We start from the raw sequence: 21,430 nt of genomic DNA on the forward strand, positions 1-21,430 counted from the left end.
AACAACAAAGATTTAAATGATTTTTTTAAAAAGAACTCTACAATATTATACTTCATAAACACTTACAGTAATGACAAAAGCAAAAAAAAAAAAAAAAAAAAAACCAGGGGGCTCAAAATGGCAGTAAGAGAATAAAGAATTGTTGTCTGTGAGTACTGTTATAGTACAGGTATAACTTGTGATTCTGAACAGAGCATACAGTGAGTAAGGAGTGTCTGGGGTCAAACAATAGAATAGTTGTCCTTTGATATACATCTAAATTTTGTTCCACAACCACGCTTGAAACTCCAAACTCTCAAATCATCTTTCTCCAATGAAATGAATGGAAATGCCATTAATTTGTTCCACCACCACCCAAAATAAATAAAAACAACAAAAGATTGAAATGATTTTTTTAAAAAGAACTCTACAATAGTGTATTTCATAAACACATACAGTAATGACAAAAGCAAACAAACCAAAAAAACAAGGGGTGCTATACGGCAGTAAGAGGATAAAGAATTGATGTCTGTGAGTACTGTTATAGTACAGGTATAACTTGTGATTCCGAACAGAGCAGACGCTGAGTAAGGAGTGTGCGGGGTACCGAGGGATTGGTAGACAACTTTGGGTCGGTGCGGCACGGTTGTGTCGCGTTGAGGTTTGGTCGGCTCGGGCGGTCGCAGACCACCCCCTCACCCCTTGCCCGCGGTGTTTCTGTGAGGACCTCATGAGAGGAGCCTTTGTTCCGCTACCACGGGCGCATCGGTGACTGAATGAGCAACAGAGGTGGCGGCTTTCTTCAATGGCGGCTGTTTGTTTACACCAGCCAGTCCCGTCATAGTTCATTAGCAGCCCAGCCCACCGACAACCTCTGATGTCCTAATGGCCAATGAGTGCCTTCCTGTTCATCGGCCCTCAGCCTCAGAATTTCGGGATGAAGAGAAGCCCCCCCGACAAACAGATTCCCACTAAGTCACGGTGCACATGCATAGCCGTACATGTGCAGACACACACACACAAGTCTCTGAGAGGATGGCAGAGTGGGAATCCTTTCATCATGCAGCACCAACATCATTGAAGCAGCAAAGACGGCATCATAGAGATGTGAGACACCTGCCGCCCACACACACAACAGACATGCATTATTCACTGCTGCCATCTTCTGACCGTGGAAAAAAACACTAACAGTGCCCAAAATAAATACATTTGAACCCCCACCTAGACAGTTTTCTATTCACAAATTCAGCTATTGGCATTTTTTTCAGTCAAACCTATTTTGTAATTAGTCTAACTTTCATCAAGAAGTCAAGCAAAAGTCTTTGGCATTAAAAAAAATTGTGGGGGGGTGTAGAACAATACATGTGTCAAAAGGGAGAAGCTGGGTACATGTGGAGTGCACTGCATTGGTCAGTATAAAGCACACTAAAGAGCAAAAACGAAGATTTCTTTTTTCTCATTTCAATTTAAAAAAAAATGTTAAGGCAAAAATCTGTGTGCCCCACTATACTATTCAATTATGTCATTTAGTTACCTCTTGAATGGCTCTTCCCAGCGTTTCTTGGCTTCTCACAACCCTCCTGAAGGAGAAAAATAGTCACTCTCACAAATCCACTGGTGCCTTGGCTTACAAGTTCAATTCATTCTGTGACCGCACTTTTACCTCAAATAATCTTTCCTCACTGAAATTAAAGGAACGCCATTAATCCATTTTAGCCTCCAAAAAAAACAAACAAAAATTTTGAATACGAAAAATTGCTGCAATAAAAATATACATCTATCCATCCATTTTCTTTTGCCGCGAGGGTCGTGGGGAGTGCTGGAGCCTATCCCGGTTGTCAACAGGCAGGAAGCGGAGTACACCCTGAACTGGTTGCCAGCCAATCGCAGGGCACATCGAGACAAACAGCTATACTCACAATCGCACCTAGGGGCTATTTAGAGTGTCCAATTAATGTTTTTGAGATGTGGGAGGAAACCCACGCAGGCACGGGTGAGAACATGCAAACTCCACACAGGCGGGTCCGGGATCGAACCCGGGACCTCAGAACTGTGAGGGCAACGCTTTTACCAGCTGATCCACCATTCCACCTAAAAATATACAGTCATAAAATAATTAAATAGAATGTAAATAATTTAACAGTGAGTACATCATGATTTCATGGTGACTTCGTGATGATTCTTGTGTTACTGTACACGTATTGCAGGTCTGCACCTTGTCCACAAGGTAGCAGGATAACACATACAGACGACTGGTGTAATGATTAATTTATTATATCAATGTATCGATTTAAATATTTACACACAACTTGAGGCAAGCACTTGGCCTGTTGTGTTCCAACGTTTATTGCCACCTGAATTAGCACATGATTTGGGTCACTCGTAAATTGTGGTCCAAATACTTGGAAAAGCTAGGGATCAAAGCTAACCTGTTTATTCTCCGAGCAAGGCTGATGGTGAATTCTGCTACGCAGTCGGGCTCGTATGTGGATGGTACGACAAGGTAAGCTCCACATGGAAGAGAGCACGACAAGCTGACATCCTGAGTGTGGCAGTGGGGAAGACAACTGGCAACGGGGTCCTCACTAGGGATGGAATGACATTGGTCTCCGGCTGGTATCTAGAAAGCCATCCACATCTGATTAAAACAACGATTTGAGATTATTCAATGGATTGTGGTCCAGTCACCTTATAAATATGGAAGCCAATGGGGAGGAGATCGGTGTCAGCACGGCTCTGGCGCAGGGTGACCTTGATGTCGTGACCTGCCGTAACCGGCTCTTCGCAAACCGTAAAAGGGAAGCGTGGGTTCTGCCCGTGGGTCGGGAAGTTCCTGCTTCCTCCTGCAGAGCTTCCTTCCACCCACGAGCCCCGGAAGCGAGTGGTCTCCCACTCTCCGTCTGAAGTTAACGGCAGGATAGGTGCTGGGCTTGACAGGGCACTAAGAGGACATGTTTCATGACAGATCAAGTCAACAGGACCAGAATAAATTATTATTAGCACACTAGTCCGTATTTTTTTTTTTTAATAACATGAGGTCTCCTACAAACTCATTCTGGATTGTAGGCACAGCAACATTAAGATTGAGATAGGAATTCTCGGTAAACAAATCTGATAAATATGACTGTCAGCCCAATCTCCACCAAGCAGTTAGCATCAGCACTATTCATACCTGAGGGAAGAGGAAGAGGAAGAGAAGACCCGAATGAGGAAGCGGGCCTCTGATCCTGGCTGGTAGATGCTGGGGATCACAAGGTAGTGTCCGGGCTCCAGCTGCCCGGGAAGCACCACCTCTCTCTGGTGGGCGTGGCAGTGAGTAGAAGCACATGGCGGTTTGTTCAAAGTACGACTCATATGAAAACGTTTCTTCTCCACCTGAAGAGAGAAAAAGTGATCGCTAAAAGCCACATGCGCAGCACTTGAAAACGTGTGATTTCACAAACCTTCCACATGTGTAACGCGATGGCCTGGTAGTGCTGGCGCCTCACGTCATCCTCTGGGGGGCTGTCTGCATATTGCCTCCACTTCCTGTGTTGCAGCAAGGATATGAGAACCTCACCTGCCTCGTACATCTTAAGCCAGAACTTTGGGTTACTGCTGTAAGTGCTGCTGTTTCGACTTCCGCCAGAGGAGAGGCCCTTTACCCAGCGTCCAGCGAGGTGATGGCGGTGAGGGAGCAGGTTTCCTGTTTGGGATTTCATTGAGCGCGCATAAGAGCGAAATACAATGGTACCTTGATTTACAAGCTTAATTAATTGCACGATCAAGCTCATAGCTCAATTTCCTTGTATTTAAATCAATCAAAATACAATTTAAAAAAAAATTATATTTTTTTTTTGATGAACCTCATAGCTCAATTTCCTAGTATTTAAATGAATTTTCACCGTTGAAATGTCTTTAATCTGTTCCGGCTGGCCACCATTTTTTTTTGCCTTTATGAAGCTCGTATTCTTCACCGTCTTCGTGGCACCCTTCAGAATAGTGTCCATCACTCGAAATATCAGAAAATTCATCGTCGTTCTCACAATGTACGCCAATGATCGCCATGTTGTCACCTTCAGTGACGCATTGCGTCTAGTTGTCTAATTCTGCTGTGTTGTCGTGTTTTTCCAGCGGATCAAGCAATTTGCAATCATTTGTTGTCGATAACCGAAAACTAAAATTGTTTCCTTCATAACGGATTTCAGATTTGAATTCTGAATAAAAAACTGCATAATATTACCAAAAAGGTGCATTGGGTGGTGACATACACTTTAAAAGAAAAAAAACATTTTAAACAAAGAACAAAATACAAACATAGGAGTGTTTTGGAAATAAATACATTAATAAAAAAAAGTGAAAACTGAAAAGAATAGAAATAATAATTATTGAACAGTGGACCCCTGCAGATTTATCTATTTACAGATTTGTTTTAAATTTTGTTTCTTTTGTTATTTTCTTCTTAATCCTGACAACATTGGCGGTTTATTCATGCTTATTCAAGAATTTCTTGGGTTAAAAATAAATAAATGAATGCAATTATAATTCCCGGCAATTATCCGCAAACTTTCACTATTTGCCGTTTGTCCCTGTCCATAGCCACTCCTCCACCGTACTTACTGTACATTTTGACTCACAACAAAACTTCTGCACTCAAGGTACCACTGTAAGTACAATTGTGAAATATTGTACTCGCCGAGAGAATTACCCGTGTAGATATTTCGTAGGTGTCCCTCCTCGCTGATCGGGTAGCCTACTGTGACATCATCAAACTGGGACAGGAATTCAGTCTCATTCAACCAGAAGTCGCCTTGTGCCGCCCTCGCTTGGATATCCGAAGCATCGGCCGAATCCAGCGAACGCCATCCAGCGCCACTGGACGAGGAGAAGGAAGACGGAGAAAATGAGCTGACCTCAAGCGAACCGTGTATAAAACCATCAAGCATATTAGATTGTCAGACGCAAACGTTCCAGGTTCTTGTTAACTGACATAACCTTTCTTTGACTCACTTAAGCATTTAATGAGAGTCAATATGAGAGCCGATATTTAAAAAAATAATAATTTAATGGCAACTTGCATGTGATAGAGAAGGGCTGATTAATTGACCATTAAGAATTCTTTTGATGGTCTCGAAGTAGTTCGGTAAAATGGAACGCGCACAACTCGATGCCTCACTGATTAAGGTACAACTACTTGTGTGGCCTGAAAAAGAACAACACATCAGCTAGTGTTGCTGACCTGCTGTCCATTTAAAAACATCTGCAGTAACTCTAAATTTAATGACATTCATCCATGGAAGGATCCCAAAGCGAAAACCACTGCTGACTAAAAAGAACACAGAGGCTCGTGTCATGTTTGCCAGGAAACGTCTTGCAGATGCTTATAAATTTGGGAGAAATAATGTGTGGACTGATGAGACAAAAGCTTAACGTTTTGGAAGGGATGACACATTTAAGTGTGATCAATATCATGACAGTCTCACCCCTCTGTCCAGGCTCCACTCCAGCAGCACCTCCCCCAGGGGTTTCTGATCCTGAATAGCTGCACTCTGCTTCCTGCTACCGTCTTCACATCCAGCCATTCCATCACAGCCATGGCATGATGCTGACCCAGTTCGCTGTCTCCTAACATGAAATAAAAAATGAAGATCAGATGACAGCATGAAAATTTGCTTAACAGCTACAAAACAAAACACACCTCCCGGGATGCTTTGGGTAGAGCAACTGAGTGAACAAGTGGCTCTCAGTGGATATATGAGGTTAAGGTCCAGTTTTCTTCTCCTGGCCTGATTGTAGTTCTCCTCTGGTGTGTGCTGTTCATCTTCAGAACTTACGTGAGACAAACTCCAGCACTCTGCAAGACCCCCAGTCAGGTCCACTAAGGCCTCGGACACCTGCCCCGCCCAAAGGCGCTCATATGAACCGTGAAGTCTGTAAAGTAAAGAGGAGGTAGAAACGAGTTTACAACATGTGATGCCATATCCAGAAGAAGGATGAGGATATGACTAAAAAGAAAATGATTCGGGTTACGTTATTAATATTAACATTCACATGTCCTGCACCATAAAACAGTTTGGATGTGGATGAAAGGTCGAAAAAGATGTACAGTAATGCCTCGGTTCTCGAACACAATCCGTTCCAGAAGGCCGGTTGGAAAACCAAAACGTTCAAAAACCGAAGCGCGTTTTCCCATTATAGTGAATGGAAAATGAAATAATGCGTTCCAAAGCTAAAACAAAAAAAGTTTTTTTTAAAGCGTTTTCTTTTTTTTTTTTTTTTTTTAGCTTTTCCTGATAATAAACTGCATAGTAGAAATACATGTATAGTTTAAATGCTTTATATAATTAAATCATTTAAGAAATGTATTTTTTTTGCTTAAAATGTATGCTTTAGTAGTAGAATATGCTAGTATGGGAGTGCATTGCTGTATCTGTAGCGACTCGGCCCCCAGCCTTGTAAACCTTTTTTTTTTTTTTTTTTTTAATGAACAAAATTGCAGAATAACTTTAAAACAAGCAATAATGGGGGGAGGCCAGACAAATAGTTTTTTATTTCCACAGAAAATACCTAACATGCCATACTTCTTCGATAGCTCAGAAACACGCACACCAGATTCGTATTCCAAGTCAACAGTTTTATGCATCACTTGCCTTCTTTGGAGCCATGATCCTCTGTGGATATTGCGCAATCCGCGTCACTGACCAATCAGAGGCCAGAGATCTGCATAAACCAAAGCCCGTTTTTGCTCCCGCCATTTTCTCAGACAACATTGCATGGTCCAGTATAGGTTTAGTTAGCGTTTTATCGCGTATTTGACTTATTTAACAAAAAATATGGTTAAGAGGTGTAGTCACGGACTTTGTAATAGTGACGACAGGTATCCTGAAAGGCTAGTTGGTGGAGTTCGATTCGTACCCTTTCCAAAACCGAAGACCAGTACGACAAATGCCTTCGATGGATCAAACTTTGTGGAAGACCGCATCATCAACTAAATCCATCTAATATCAACCGGAACAGATATTTTTGCACGAAGGTATGCCCTATATTTGATTTTCAATACATGTCTCATATAAATGAATGAGACGTTCTCCGCTAGCATAACACCGCTATGTGTGAACGATTGACACACTTATTCTTTGTTGAGCGATATTTAGCGATGATCGGACTGCACAAACGTGTCAGTTTCTTGCTGGCTCGCGGCCGAAGCTTAACCAGACTGTGTTTGCACGAAGATATGCCCTAAATTTTATTTTTAATACACGTCTCGTATAAATGAATGAGACGTTCTCCGCTAGTATAACATTGCTAAGTGTGAATGATTGAATGAAATCAGAAGCATGGCGTCTCTCTCAGTTCAGAATGTATCGTATTGTATTGTATTTGCCATTTTTTACGAATTGTCTTACGTCAGCGCACGTGGCGTGACGTCACTTCAGGAGGCGTGGTTAAGTGCCCTGTACGGAGGGGTCAATTGGGAGAAAAAAAGTCACTACCGGGATACGTCAGCGTGCAGACGAGTGTGTGGGTCAATTGGTTGCATCGCACTCAGTCGCGCTCGTTACGTCGTTTCCGTTTTTTTTGTGGGTGCGTTTGAAAACAGAATCACAAATCGTCGTGGGTCAGCGTTCGAATCCTGATTTTCATTTGAAAACCAAAGCAAAAAAATATCGAAATTTTCATTTGAAAACCGATTTGTACGAAAACAGAGACGTTCGAAAACCGAGGTACTAATGTATTTAACTGTGACCAAAATGTTCTTATCCAAAAACTGGATACTCTACTTACTTGGCATATGCCTTTTCCAGCAGAGCTACCCAGAAGGCAGAGGGCGAGTGGCAGTGTGAGAAGCAGAGAACTGAATCAATACAAGGCAGGCGGTCATCGATGGTCACCTCTGTCCAGTCTCCCTTCACCCAAAAGTGAAAGTGAAAGGAGCCTCTGTACTTGCTGTCACCCCACATGGGCTGGTGCGGTGGAAAAACCTACAAAAATGAAAGAGTAAGCAAGACAAAGAAAGACTTAATGCTATAACAATATTTCCTACCTTGTCTAGAAGATGTTTTTTCTTGAGCAACATTGAGCATGCACATAAAAACCAACAGTCTCCTAGCAACCCTTGTTTAACATGACTATGGTGGATGTTGTCAGGGATGACAACTGGTGACTGGCAGATCTCCTGCACACACACAAGAAAAGATGAGAATAACTGCAATGATATAATCCAGTAATTAACAAAGTGTGGTAGAAGAACCCTCTTTGTGGTACAGTCTTTCTGGCGGTAAGTGTGAATAAATGATGGAAAACGTTTAAAACGTTAATGATAGAGCTGGGCAGGGCAAAGCTTCAACCTTTTCATGGAGCCGTTTTTCATGCCATGCATAAAAACGTCAAAAAGCCTTTTTTTCCCCCCATTCGGCCTGGAAGCAGGGAGCTTTTGAACGCGAGGGGAATGTTAAAACCACGACTCTACAGAAACATCTGCAACACATCAAAATTTTAACAGGCCAGGCAAACCACATACAACAGCTCACAGATTGATAAGGAAGACGGAGAAGAAAAAAAAGGCAGTTTCAACTCTGTCTCGCACCAGGGAACTTCCGTGGACAGGGTTTCGGGCTTATGAAATGGAATCCAGTCCTCATTATTATAGTGAGCAGTATTTTAGCCTGTCATGCGGGCAGGAGGTTTTTCTCTTATTCACCCACCTTTTCAAGGCAAGCAAAAAAGGTAATCTGTACTCTATCCACCCAGTTTTAAACTTGAGACCTTGCACATGTGAAGCAAATGTCCATAACAAAATGGACACTGCTGCGATGCTTCAGTCTTTAAAGAGTCCTGGCAAATCATCGGCAATAATGTGCATACAGGTATTTGGAGACATTGAGCCTGATGATCCTTTATAAGATTAGACAGAAGAAAACAAAGTTGTTTCCAGGTGGCCTTGAACTGGGGACCTATTGAGGATCTTGTCAAATTCTGACTTGATACAGATTCTGAAAATATTTCCTTTTATTCTTTTAATTTACAACTTTTTCATTGAACAGGACATTTTTTTTTCATAATATCAATAAAAAGATATTTTTTTCCTCATGATTAAGGACTTTATTTGCTTATTTCCAAAGTTATTTTAGATTTTTTAAAAATTCCTTTAACATTACATTAATTGTAAATTTGAGTTAGTGTGGCCCTGATATGTTTGATTGGATTAGAAGTATATCACAGCAATTTAAAAAGAAAAAATGTCACCAACACAAACAGTGAGGAAAATTCCCAGGAGTTTGGACATGTTCAGAGACAAGAGAGTGAGTATATTGGTAGAAGGGTGCTGAGGATGGAGCTGCCAGACAAAAGAGCGAGAGGAAGACCAAAAAAAAGGTTGATGGATCTTGTGAGGGAGGACATGAGGACAGTGGGTGTTGGAGAAGAAGATGCAGGAGATAGGCTTAGATGGAAAAAGATGACACGCTGCGGCGACCCCTAACAGGATAAGCCGAAAGGAAAAGAAGAAGAAGTTTCCAACTGCCCTGGGCTTCTTGGATTGGGTCTGACCTGTGGGCGCAGCCAGGTGATGTGGCCCTGTAGCCTGGAGATGGGCGTGGAGTTGTCGCAGAACAGAGAAGAGTCATCTGAGGGGAACTCCCAGTCCTCAAAGAGAACCCCACTGGCGCACTCCGTCATTTCGCCTGCCTTCATGAATCCAATGTGCCGGTTGCTGTGTACTCTCAGACAGCTGTGAACGCCATCACCGTTTTCATGGCTGTTTCACTTGTACTTGAGGAGAATAAACAAACAAATTACAATCCCCGCCATGCAAATATATTCCTCAGATCAGTGTTTCCCATCCTTCATTGAGCCAAAATATATATATATATTTTACATTTTGATATTTTACATTACACAGGCCAACGTGTTGGTGCTGTAATTATAACTTTTTAGATACGCGTTGGTTAATGACAGACTACTGTGCGTTCCCACTTACGGACACATTCTTGTTACGTCGAAGTCATAGAAACGAAATGCAGTCGTAAACGAAGGACACCAGTGATATAATTTAAACAGTGTAAAAAAGATTGAAATTGTCGGGATCAAATACGTTTGGCTCAAAACAAATCGTGTGGTTTTCCCACTCACCTGCTTCAAGCATCTTTCCCCTTGTCGTCGTATCATAGAGGCGAGCTAGCGTTAGCCTGTACGTTGGAGATGATGCAGGTTCTTCACGTGAGCCCATCTTGTTTCGATTTCGGAGTTGCTGTTATTCACGGGTGTACACCAAATGTCTGGTACGTCCTTTATTATTAAAACGGAGCCGTGTTGTATCACCCAGTGTGAACAAAAACTATGTAAATAAGGCCACTTCCGGTCGGACAATTCAGTATTTTTTTTCTTGTGCAGTTCAACACTGCTGCCGCCTACTGTTTGGGCAGTGTTCAACATTGTTATTCACCCCCAGTTTTTACTGACTTCTAAAAGCGTCGAAATTTGACTTTTTGTGTAAGAGTACAAGAGTGAAAACGTTAAATGAATTTACTATATTGATTAAAAACGATATCCAGTTTGATAACTTGACACAAATCCCGTTACGTTTTTTTTTTATTTTAGACCAAGAACTAGCCACAAAATGGTTCACCATAAGCTAATGATAACCGAACAAAATATTTCACCTGTATGTGTTAATTTTTCAAGATTGGAGATTTTTTTTTGAACGCCAGAAGCTGGTGCTTTTTTTTTTTTTAACTGGCACAAGACAAAAGTCCACTCACAATGAAATCGCTCAGACCTAATGCGTCATGATTCACGTTCCACCATGTCGCTGCTATCCCTATTTTCTGCCTCATAAACCTCAAATATCTCATTCAATTCCAGACTGTACCTTTCTTTATCAGTCTTTTTCCCCCCGTTCTAGCTGTCATCATCAATGGTGGTTGAAAAAGTAAGTCTATTTTGACAAGTAAAGGAAAGTACACGTCTGTTTTCAAAAAACACGTTGGCAGAAAAATAAATACTGAATTACAGATACCTGAAAATGTACTTAATTGTAGTACAAATGTCTTTATTGTACTATCAATTATTTATTGTTTTGAAATTCTCAAATAACAGACCTAATCTACGGTATTTTTCTTTATGTCCTGCAATTGAATAGATGTTATCCATCCATCTACCCATCCAATCTCTTTGCCGCTTATCCTCATAACGGTCGTGGGGAGTGCTGGAGCCCATCCCCATTGTCAACGGGCAGGAGGCAGGGTACACCCTGAAGTGGTTTCCAGCCAATCGCAGGGCACATCGAGACAAACAGCCACACTCACAATCACACTTATAGGGGCAATTTAGAGTGTCCAATTAATGTTGCATTATTTTTGTAATGTGGGAGGAAACCAGAGTGGCCGGAGAAAACCCACGGAGGGGGGAGAACATGCAAACTTCACACAGGGGGATTGAACCCGGACCTTAGAACTGTGAGGCCAACAATTTACCTTGAATAGCTGTAATAGTTTTTCCAAACTTACATCATACTATATGTAAATATAGTATAGTATGTAATATTTATTAGAAGTTCTGATAGCAGTAGAATGAAAACACATTCACTGGTAGCCTTCCATGTTAAAGCGATCAGTGGCAGTGAATGTGATTGATTTTAATTTGGGCATTTTACTCAGTGAATTATATATGATGTCTAATTTGCTTATGTATTTCAGCATTTCATGATGTCCCTTTATTATTATTGTTTTTTGTCATGGACATGGGCTACATATTTTAATGTGTTTTGACCATTACAAATATTTGGAAATACTGTATGTTAGTGGCTATGGTTCACTGTCCTAAACGCCCTAAAAACCGATCTTAAAAAGTCTTCAACAATGATGACGATGAAGATTTTGCCCGCTTGAGAGTTTTATAATGCAATATGTTCTTTGCCTGAGTGGAAATTGGTAAAGTGCTCGGAAATTGTCAAAACCTTGAATGACCTCACCTCATGCTTCTCGTTGCACTTGTGCAAAGTCAATACTAGATGGCGATAGAGAAGCAGACAAGACACCTCTTTCAATTGGAATCCGCGCATATGAATTATATTATATTACTACAGTATTGGCTCTAACGCGGAGTTTTGTTTCCCCTTTACCATTCATTACCTGAGACGAGAGCTAGAAAATGTTTAAACTGATTTGTCTGATGGTGTTGCAAATGCCGAATCATACCGTCATCGTCATCGTGGCCGTCCTGGTTTCGTGCTGCCGGCATTGCCATCAAAGCTGCGCAAACGTTTTTCGCCTGTCGCATGAATCCGTCCCAAATGACAGTCTGTAGGCACGCTCGTAGCCATGGTTACATCACCTCCACTCTTCTGCACCAGTGCACAGAGTGCTTTTTGATGAATAATACAGAACGACTTGCGAGAGAGGACGGTGGACTTTATGGGTCACTTGATGAAAGGGGGGGGGGGGGTGTCCACATACCATTATAAAAGTCAAGTACAAATAAAAATACTCAGAACGAATACCACTGTTGTAGGTGTGACTTTATTTTGAAAGAACGAAGACACTACATGGGATGACTGCTGAATGAAACTCAATGAAAGGAGGGTTACTCAAACTTTGGATCAAGGCCCAAAAATGGGTCACAGGTTGACTTTTATGGGAGAAGGGAGTAAAATGCTGTAAGCTAGGTCGTTACTCATCAAGCAACATTAACTGTGTGTTATAGCTCATGTCTGTTCTTGTCTACGTCCTTGTTAGTTTCGTGTAGCATACGGCCAATGTTACTGCAATACAAAGCATACAAAAAGTTTCAGGTAAAAAAGTTTCGGCTCATCCAGAGAATTCACGTTTTCAGTGAGAGCACACTGTTCTGTGAATGTGTATATACTCTAGTAAAGGGGTGTCAAACTCATTTTTCTCACGGGCAACATTGCAGTTACGGCTTCCCTCAGAGGGCCGTTGTGACTGTGACACAATAAAAATATTTAATCGTCTCATCATATTCACATTATCAATTTATGAACTACTTTTGGAATCAGAAATGAAGGGCAATGTGTTTTTCAACTAGTAACACAAAAATGCTTGTAATATCTCAACTTCATCATTTATGATAATGCCTATTTGAAATTTTGGTGCAGATTTTGCAAGAACCGTGTAAATTGACACTGTAGATTTGGCTCTGCGGGCCACATAAAACGATGTGGTGGGCCGAATCTGGCCCCTGGGCCTTGAATTTGACACCTGTGCTCTAGTATACAAAATTATCTTCATTCACAAAAGCATTATTTCTTTCTTTATTGTATCTCACATCTAATACCTTTTAGTCTATTGTATTTATAAAGTTTTAAGCACCTTGTGGTGTAGCGCTCATTATCTTATTGTATGCAGTCATGTAATGACAATAACGGCTTTTGATTTAATTATGTGTGTGCATAAATCATGTGCGTGTGTCCATGATTTGTGTTTGTGTGTGTGTGTGTGTGTACGTGCCCACGACATGGGTGAATTGCACATCTGGTAAGGCACCATTAATACTTAAATGCACATAGAGGTTTTGGAGCAACATATGCTGCCATCCAAGCACCATCGTCACAGGGAAGTCCTTATTTCAGAAAGACAATTGTGTAGGTGTTAGCAAAGGAAAAAAAAACGTTTATTAGTTTGTACATTATTTTGTCGTTGTAGAGAATGGAATGGAATTTTCAAACAACTGCATTCTGTTTTTACTTGTTGAACTACACTGGAGTTGAGGCTTCTATATAGAGTGGTGCATTTCTTTTTCTTTAAAAGACATTTCTGAGTGACCCCAGCTTTTTGAGGTGTCGTGTGTATACAACAGTGTGTTTCCACGGAAAACATGAAATCGCCTGGGTGACCCCAAACTCTTTTTTTACCGGCAAAACATCGACATATATATACTACACACACAGAAACGATGCGATAATGTGTATACTTTGTAATTTGGGTATTGAGCTTAACATGTTTGGAAACTCCTGGTTCGGACGCACACACACACACACACACACACACAGGAAACCACAGAGAGCATGTTACGAAAGTCAAGTACACGCACAATAGGACATCCTCAATTGCAAAGTCCAAAGCAACCCTGCTAAAAGCTGCACCGGAAAGACTATCTTCCAAACTCGACTAATTCTAGCGTTTATTTGTTCCTCTGGTCCATTACTGCCAACCTAAGACAGGCAGTTAGCATGGAATTAAGCAAGCACACTGTATAATTAGGCGAACAAAAAAGAGAGGGATGCAACATCTGAAGGAGAAGAGGCTCCGAATGATTACACATTCACTCGGCTTCCTTCCCCCTTGCTGCACACAGAACCGCCAATTAGACGAGAGGTGGATAAGGACAAGCGAGCAGCCAGAAGTCTATTTGTGTCGTTCCCTCTCCTGCTCCCCGAGACTCCCCGGCAGAAGAATATAGGAGTGAAAAACAAGAAGGAAATAAATAAAGAAATCACTCCCTTTCGCATCCGTTTGGCCTGACTGGCCGAGACTGGAGTCAGGGCAGATCTGGGCCACAGTTGCACTCATTGTTCAGTGAGCTTTTCTACACAGTCCAACCCAGCGACAGCAATGAATGTTGATTGTGACCTTTTGGGTCAGAACCACAGTGTCACTTTTGTGTGTGTGCGGGGGGGGGGGGGGGGGGTGCGTGGCCCGGGATTTTGCACGCGCCCACTCGCCCGACCGCCACGGCCGGGGGGCATTCTTCAGTCTTGGCCGACGTTGTCGGGGCGAACCTCGGGGCACAGTCAACGGTCGATGGTTTCTATGCGATCCATATACCAAACTCACCGACAGCGTTGAATGTTCTCCGAGGCAAGCGGGATGGCGGGCGCTGAACAGGATGTGGCTCAGACCGCAGAGGAGGAGCGGTTTATGACTCACGTGTGCTTAATCTGGAATATAAACTGAGGTGCTTTATTCCATGAATGTTCCCCCCGCTATCTTGCACATTTTTCAGAATTTTACTGTATCCTGTACGGTCTAGTCTGAATTTAGTTGGACGCATTCAGTGCCGTAGCACCTTATGCCGCAACAAGGCAAGCGGCATTGATAAATTCCAGAAATAGTTTTTGAGAATATATCCCTCTGAAGATTGTTGTATGCTCTGCTTGTATGTGTTGCTCCTCTATGTCTGATAAAGTAGCAGTCAATCTATGCTAATTTCAGTTAGCCCTTAGCTACATAAGAACATTTTCATATGGTCCTTCTGTGTCACAAATTTTTACTTATTGCAGGTAACTGTGGAACATATCTCTACAATAAAAGGGGGTTCACTGTATTGGATGATTACCATGTTACCACTCGGATCAGATCTCTTTGAAGTCTTCTTCTTCAGTGAAAAACTGGTTGACACCTAAAAAAAAAAAACAAAACACAGGAGAGAAGTTTCTTTTTACCCTGATTTGTAACAACAATGTGTTTCAAACTCATCATACAACAGGTTGAGGTCACAACTTCAGATCTCGGCTGCGGCCATTTTGTTTGAGTTTGCATGTGCTCCCCGTGCCTGCATGTTTGTTTTTTCCCCAGGTGTTTAGGTAATGTGTGGGGAAAAGAGTGGAAAAAAAGGTCCAGTTTTACTCTTAGCAAAATCATTTCTTTGCCTCAAACGAGAAATGGGCATTGCAAATGATTCATCAGTGGTCGAGAATCCTTGCCACGTGGAACGTCTTGACATCAGCTGCGGGAAGTTGAACCACATCCGTGCACGGTTTATGGGAAGACTTCCTGAGCTGCATTAATCTGGCATGAAAATAGGAGCTCTGACCATTTAAAGAAAGTGAGAAATTCTCACATCCCATTGAAACAATGAAGCATTAAAAAAAAAAAAAAATTACATTTGGCAAAGTTATTCATATGAGCAATTGTCATTGTCGTGTGGATGAAAGATGGAAATGATCAATAATCACCCCCGTCATTGACATTTTCATCAGAAATTCTGAAACATACACATTCTATTGTAATAAACAGCATCAGGAGCGACATTGGTCAGAATAATATTAGAGGCAGTCATGTTTCTTATGGACATCTAAACTGGGGGAACAATGCTCCCATGTCCTGCTGTGCCGGCTGTCTTTTCATCCGCTGAGAGCTCCTATTGTCACCGAGGGGAACAACCATCCGCAGTGTCACCCCGTCGCGCCGCGCCGCGCCGGCCGGGGCTGACGTCAGGGTGCCCAACGCGTATCTATGCACATTTGTTACCCCCCCACCCCTTTTTTTTTTTTTTTTATCAGTTTAGGTTGCTGATGTCAATGAGGAGAAGGGTCGACTGAATCCATTACTGCGCCGGGGCGGCAGGCAAATGTCAGCCCGTCGCGCCAACACGCTCTCCGCCCCGCGGATGAGAAATGCATCCCGTTATTGCTGCTATAATTCAGAAAGACATAAAGGGGAAACAATTGGCTCTTTGAGTTACTGATTGTGCACACTCCATCCCTTTGTTAATACGAGAAAGAAATACATTAGCCTACAGGAAGCTACATTTATAATAAATAAATCATTAGTGTAAGCACTAACCGCCTCCCGGATAAAACAAGGTTCTCATTACCTCCGCCAAGCACAAAAGCACAAAGGGGAGACATGTTGTTTTCCCCTTTTGTCCGGTATGTGTGTTAGCAGGATCCTGCAAAAACTATCACCAGTTTTCCATGAAATGTTGAAAAGTGGCATAATAGCTGCATAATAATGGCATGTCCAAGTCCAGCACATGAAATCAAAAATGACTTCACATTTATTTGTGGAATTTTGTTGTTGGAAGTACGTCGACGCTGGATTAGCTTTTAGTGGGACTTGGCAGAGAACACCTTCATATTGTTTTATGGTGGTCCTTTGATACCTTTTGTTTCCTCACCAATCATTGTGATCAAATTGTTGAGGTGAATTTTGTTCTCCCAACTTAATTTAAGAAAACATTCAAACCCCATTTTGTTCAGCCCTGCAGTGCCTTTTTATTAGCTTCCCAAAGAGCCCCTAGGACTTTGTCCCTTAGAAATAATTTCAGGGATTGTCCGGGACTGGAAAATGAATCTTTCGTGTCTCCAGTCTTGAGAGGCTGTCGAACATGTTGATGCTAATGGAGAAGTTGGGTACTGCACGTTAGTGGATCTGCCCGAGAACGTTTGGTGCAATGCCAACTGTGTGAAAATCCCCGAGTTGACAATTTCTTTGAGCGCTTTAAAGATAAAGGCGTCGGTAGAGCTGGAAGATGTCGTCTCGAGCTGTGGCATCAAAAGTCCCGCAAGGAGCTCATTGCTGAGCAAGAGGGATGTGTCTTCGTCACATCTGTATCCTGACCTACATTCAGAAGAGGAATGTGCCGATGCTCCGAGGGGTACGATAAGAGGGGTGCTGTTTTGTTGGGAAAATGGCAGCCATGTGCTGAGTTGGCTGATGACAGGTCACTTGGTTCTCACAAAGTGTTCCCGCTACTATTTCGTGCTGAGACTCTTACACTAGCTCATGTCGGCAATAAGGCTGGCCATCTTGAGGTCCATCCATCCATCCGTTTTCTTCTGCTTTTCTGGGGTCGGAGTGGGTTGGTGTGTGTGTGTGAGTGGGGTAGGGCTTTACATAATAAAAAGATTATTTGATTTGCTTTTACACAACCAAAAAATTTACGGGGCCTCTAAGGACATTTTTAGGGGTCTGCATTGATGTCCTGTTTTTCCCTAAAATTGGTTAATTCTAATCAACGGTACAAAATTCTCATTTTTATATTAATTTTTTTTATAGTTTATTTTTTTATTAATTATCTTTCCAAATAACTGGTTGGTTTATTTGTTGCAAATAAATAAATACATTAGTTAATTAGCATGTGTCTATTTATTTTATTTAATAGATGGTCAACTACAATAAAATTTAATTAACGCCAAAAATAACAATCAAATATTCAAATGAATTGTTCAATCATTAAAATATTTTAAATATTCTAGATGCACCTTTCTTATCTCGCGACGAATGACGTGGCCCACTCTTGATCATAAAATATGGCGCTTGAGCGCAAACATTTTCCCACCCCCGTTTTATATTAAAATACAAACAAAAAACGTAAAGCTGTCGTGTGGTGAGCTTTTAAACCAGGAATCCTCGGTTTTTCGCTCTCCACCTTGTTTATTTTGAAACTCAACATGAGACAGGAGAGTCACGCCCTCAACACCACAATGAGACCTCTGATGAAAAATGGGCAGAAGGTCGTTGGGAGAGGAGAAATGGGGTCTTTGCCATGGCAACCCTCGTGTCAGCCAGACATTTCTTCTTAATCCACTCCCCTCGCTCGGAGCAGCTCAATGTCTCACCCTCCCCGCCTGTCTACAGCGGAATATTTCTTTTGTGTTGGAGAGACCCCCCCAAACAAATAATATATATGTGTGTGTCTATGTATAAACGTGTGTGAGCATGTATGAGAGGTGGGGGGGGGGGGGGCAGAGGTTAAAGTGGGAGATCATAGCTAACCTAGCATAAACCCGGGGTTCAAACCTACGATCATAACACACACACTTAAATGCTACATTGATGGAGGGAGATAATCTTTTGAAATAGCAGATAATTGCACCATATGGTGAGCAGGCGGGCCACTCCTGCCTCAGCCTATCACTAAGAAACCACCATGCAGCTTCACAGTGCACTACTCATCTATCAAGTGCGGCACCAGGAAACTTTTCACTCTTTCCCCAGGCGAGCCACTCCAGGCGAGCGACAAAAGCGGTCGTGGAAGAAGTGGGTGGGAAGAGGCGTCAGCTGCTAGACAAAATAAAAAAAAAAAAAGGCTCTTTTTTTGTTCCTGACAATAAGCGATCTTTGGAGCGCTTCCGCAGCTGCAGCCAGATAGGCTTTCATTCGCAACTCTTGCTTTCCTCAACCAAGAGGAGATTTACTGCGGATGATAAAATTCAGAGGATTAGAGTCATCTTACAGCGAGAAATGGGGACACAAGAAAGTAAGAATTAGTGAAAGAAAAATGTCTGCAGCACAGTGGGAGTGGAAGCCAATGATGTGCGAGTGGGCAAATCTTTCTGCATGCAGTTGAAAACGATCCGTACTGCGGCGCTTGTTCACGTCAAAGCTGGTCAAATTTCAAATGATTTTTTTCTGAAAGTAATAAAGCTCCCGAGTCAAACCTTTATAAACCTGCAAGAATTTAAGGAACATTATAGCACTCCCAAGATTCACGGAATTGTAAACAGAAGTTCACCGCCACATAGTTTTCACTAATTACAAATTCACCGATTGACCGTTATTTGCTGAGAAACTATTTGGTGTCGCCTGTGCCAAGGAACTATGTTGAAGTGAGCGGAACAGTTTCTATTATTTCTACTAGCCATAGCTCTGTCTAAGAGGATAATAGTGCCTTCGACGCCATCTTGAGACATCTATTGGCAATTTTGAACTTGTTTTTCTGAGGGGAGTGATGCATCAATTACTCGCTGGGGATTACATTTGATATATACATCCATCCATTTTCTTTGCCGCTTCTCCTCACTAGGGTCACCGGATCGCTGGAGCCTATCCCGGCTGTCAACGGGCAGGAGGCGGGTTACACCCTGAACTGGTTGCCAGGCAATCACAGGGCACATAGAGACAAACAGTCGTACTCACAATCACACCTAGGGGCAATTTAGAGTGTCCAATTAATGCACACCAATACAATAAAATAACATTTAAATATGTTTATCATTACACGTTTTCTCTTTGTCATCCATGACACCTTTCTGTGGTGAAAATGCAAAACACACTCATGGAATTAATAGTGCAGTTGCTGACTGAGTATCGTCCGGAAATCCCCCGGAAATCCCAAACCGCTCTTCCCCAGAAGGTGAGCCACGGATGAGGGGGGTGGGGAAGAGGAGGTGGCAGTGGTTTTGTCTCTGAGGTGGTCTGATGCAGCAGTGGGCGAGGTTTTTATGTTACGGCATGTCCAGTATATACTGTACATTTGCACTTAATGGCTTCCAGGCCTGCGGATTGCCTTTGGGGGCCCCATACATCCCCCTCGCCCCCTCTCTTAAAATGCCTACCCCGTGCATATGCTTCACTTTAAAGGCGGGACGGTGTCTAAATGGGTTGTGCTGCTGCGCCTAGTGAAAATAGAACATAAACCACAGTTTTCATAAAATACGACCTAAATATTCAAAATATGCGGAGTAATTACAGTCTGTGGTTCTTTTCGACCATATGAAGTTCTGGCTACACGGACTAAGGCAAATCTGCTCAAAAGGACAGTTTGCTCTAATGCGAAATATCTCGTCGGTGACTGCTGATGGCATGGAGCCTGTCTCATTGAACAAAAATGACAACAAACGCAATCAAATTGTAAAACTATAAAAACAAACCAAAAACAAAAAGGTGGGTATACACGTTGACAATACAGCCTAATTTGAGAAACTTTCAACTTTCAAGTTTTTATTATTGCGAGTATTTTGCTTAAAGGTTTGAAAACATACAGTTTTAATAGATTAAATGCAAATATATTGTATTGTTAAATACAACTGAACAGATGTACTGTAAACCACTGTAACATTATTCAGTTTCTACATTTAATTCAGTGATTCTTCTGGTACCCTTACATAGAGACCACATACAATGAGGGGGACCTGTACCACACTTTACCTATTCTTCTTTTCCTTTCGGCTTGTCCCATTAGGGGTCGCCACAGCGTATCATCTTCGATGAACGCATATTTGTTTGGCACAGTTTTACGCCGGATGCCCTTCCTGATGCAACCCCTCTGCATTTAGCCGGTGAGAGAAGCTTACACCACCTGGCATTCCCAGGCGGTCTCCCATCCAAGTACTAACCAGGGTCGAACCCGCTTAGCTTCAGAGATCTGACGAGATCGGGCGTTCTCAGGGTAGGATGGCCCACTTTACCTATTAGTGCTCTAAAATATTATCCTGTGTGATTATCCTCTGGTGTGCTGTGTGTTAAGACCGATTTCCCCCTGATCTGCTCTGAAAAGATTCAGGGCTAACTATTGTCAATGTTAAACTAGTTCAATATTAAAGATCTTCAGGAGAACAGGAGTACGATCTACTACCGAATCTGTGATTTAGATGAGAATAAGAAAGATACCCAATGAGGACAATTGCTGATACAAATAGAGGTCTTGAGTGTTTGTATAAAGTTGTCAGAGAAGCTAAAAGTTAGCTTACCTACTTCTTCTTCTATAGTTGTACTATTATTCTTTGTTTGTATTTTCCATCAGTGTGGATTCCTTGTGACACCATGCTGCCGTCAGTTTTGGTTTACAACAGGTACTTGCTAGGTCCGTGATGTGCCGTGTTAGTCATTTCGAGTCCACCACATACTATAAAAGCAGATACACACTTCCCAATTTTTTTTCTTATCATCCTGTGTGGGATCTCGTGTTTTAAAAAAAACCCAAATCGATTCACATGTTCAAATTGGCAATGTTTACTGTGCTGAAGGGGGCATTGCGAGACAGCAGAAGCGCCAATAAAGAGCAAAGG

The 21,430-nt window shown here is 42.1% G+C and overlaps 1 protein-coding gene and 1 long non-coding RNA gene across 4 annotated transcripts in view; both read right to left on the reverse strand.

Moving 5' to 3' along the window:
* Positions 1 to 679: 679 nt before the first annotated feature.
* capn10 (calpain 10) lies at positions 680 to 10,350 on the reverse strand. Of its 2 annotated transcripts, none has more exons than XM_061840053.1 (13): positions 10,090 to 10,350; positions 9,508 to 9,729; positions 8,003 to 8,134; positions 7,744 to 7,940; positions 5,657 to 5,889; positions 5,442 to 5,580; positions 4,667 to 4,833; positions 3,423 to 3,664; positions 3,152 to 3,354; positions 2,668 to 2,920; positions 2,409 to 2,599; positions 1,514 to 1,559; positions 680 to 1,095 (listed from the first exon to the last, which is right to left on the reverse strand). In XM_061840053.1, the coding sequence occupies exons 2-13, from the start codon at positions 9,649 to 9,651 to the stop codon at positions 1,054 to 1,056; spliced, it is 1,989 nt and encodes a 662-aa protein (XP_061696037.1). In that variant the 5' UTR covers positions 9,652 to 9,729; positions 10,090 to 10,350; the 3' UTR covers positions 680 to 1,053. The 2 variants fall into 2 exon arrangements, with proteins under 2 accessions (XP_061696037.1, XP_061696036.1); XM_061840052.1 differs by having other exon boundaries at positions 5,442 to 5,583.
* Positions 10,351 to 12,460: 2,110 nt separating this feature from the next.
* The window catches only part of LOC133510610 (uncharacterized), a 38,198-nt gene continuing 29,228 nt past the window's right edge, over positions 12,461 to 21,430 (reverse strand). For both annotated transcript variants that reach the window (XR_009797653.1, XR_009797654.1), the window contains 2 exons: positions 15,253 to 15,315; positions 12,461 to 14,355 (listed from right to left, as the gene is read on the reverse strand). This is a non-coding gene — a long non-coding RNA (uncharacterized LOC133510610). The remainder of the gene's footprint in view (positions 14,356 to 15,252; positions 15,316 to 21,430) is intronic.

The sequence above is a fragment of the Syngnathoides biaculeatus genome, chromosome 13 (genome assembly GCF_019802595.1).
Source record: "Syngnathoides biaculeatus isolate LvHL_M chromosome 13, ASM1980259v1, whole genome shotgun sequence".
In the NCBI taxonomy this organism is placed as follows: Eukaryota; Metazoa; Chordata; class Actinopteri; order Syngnathiformes; family Syngnathidae; genus Syngnathoides; species Syngnathoides biaculeatus.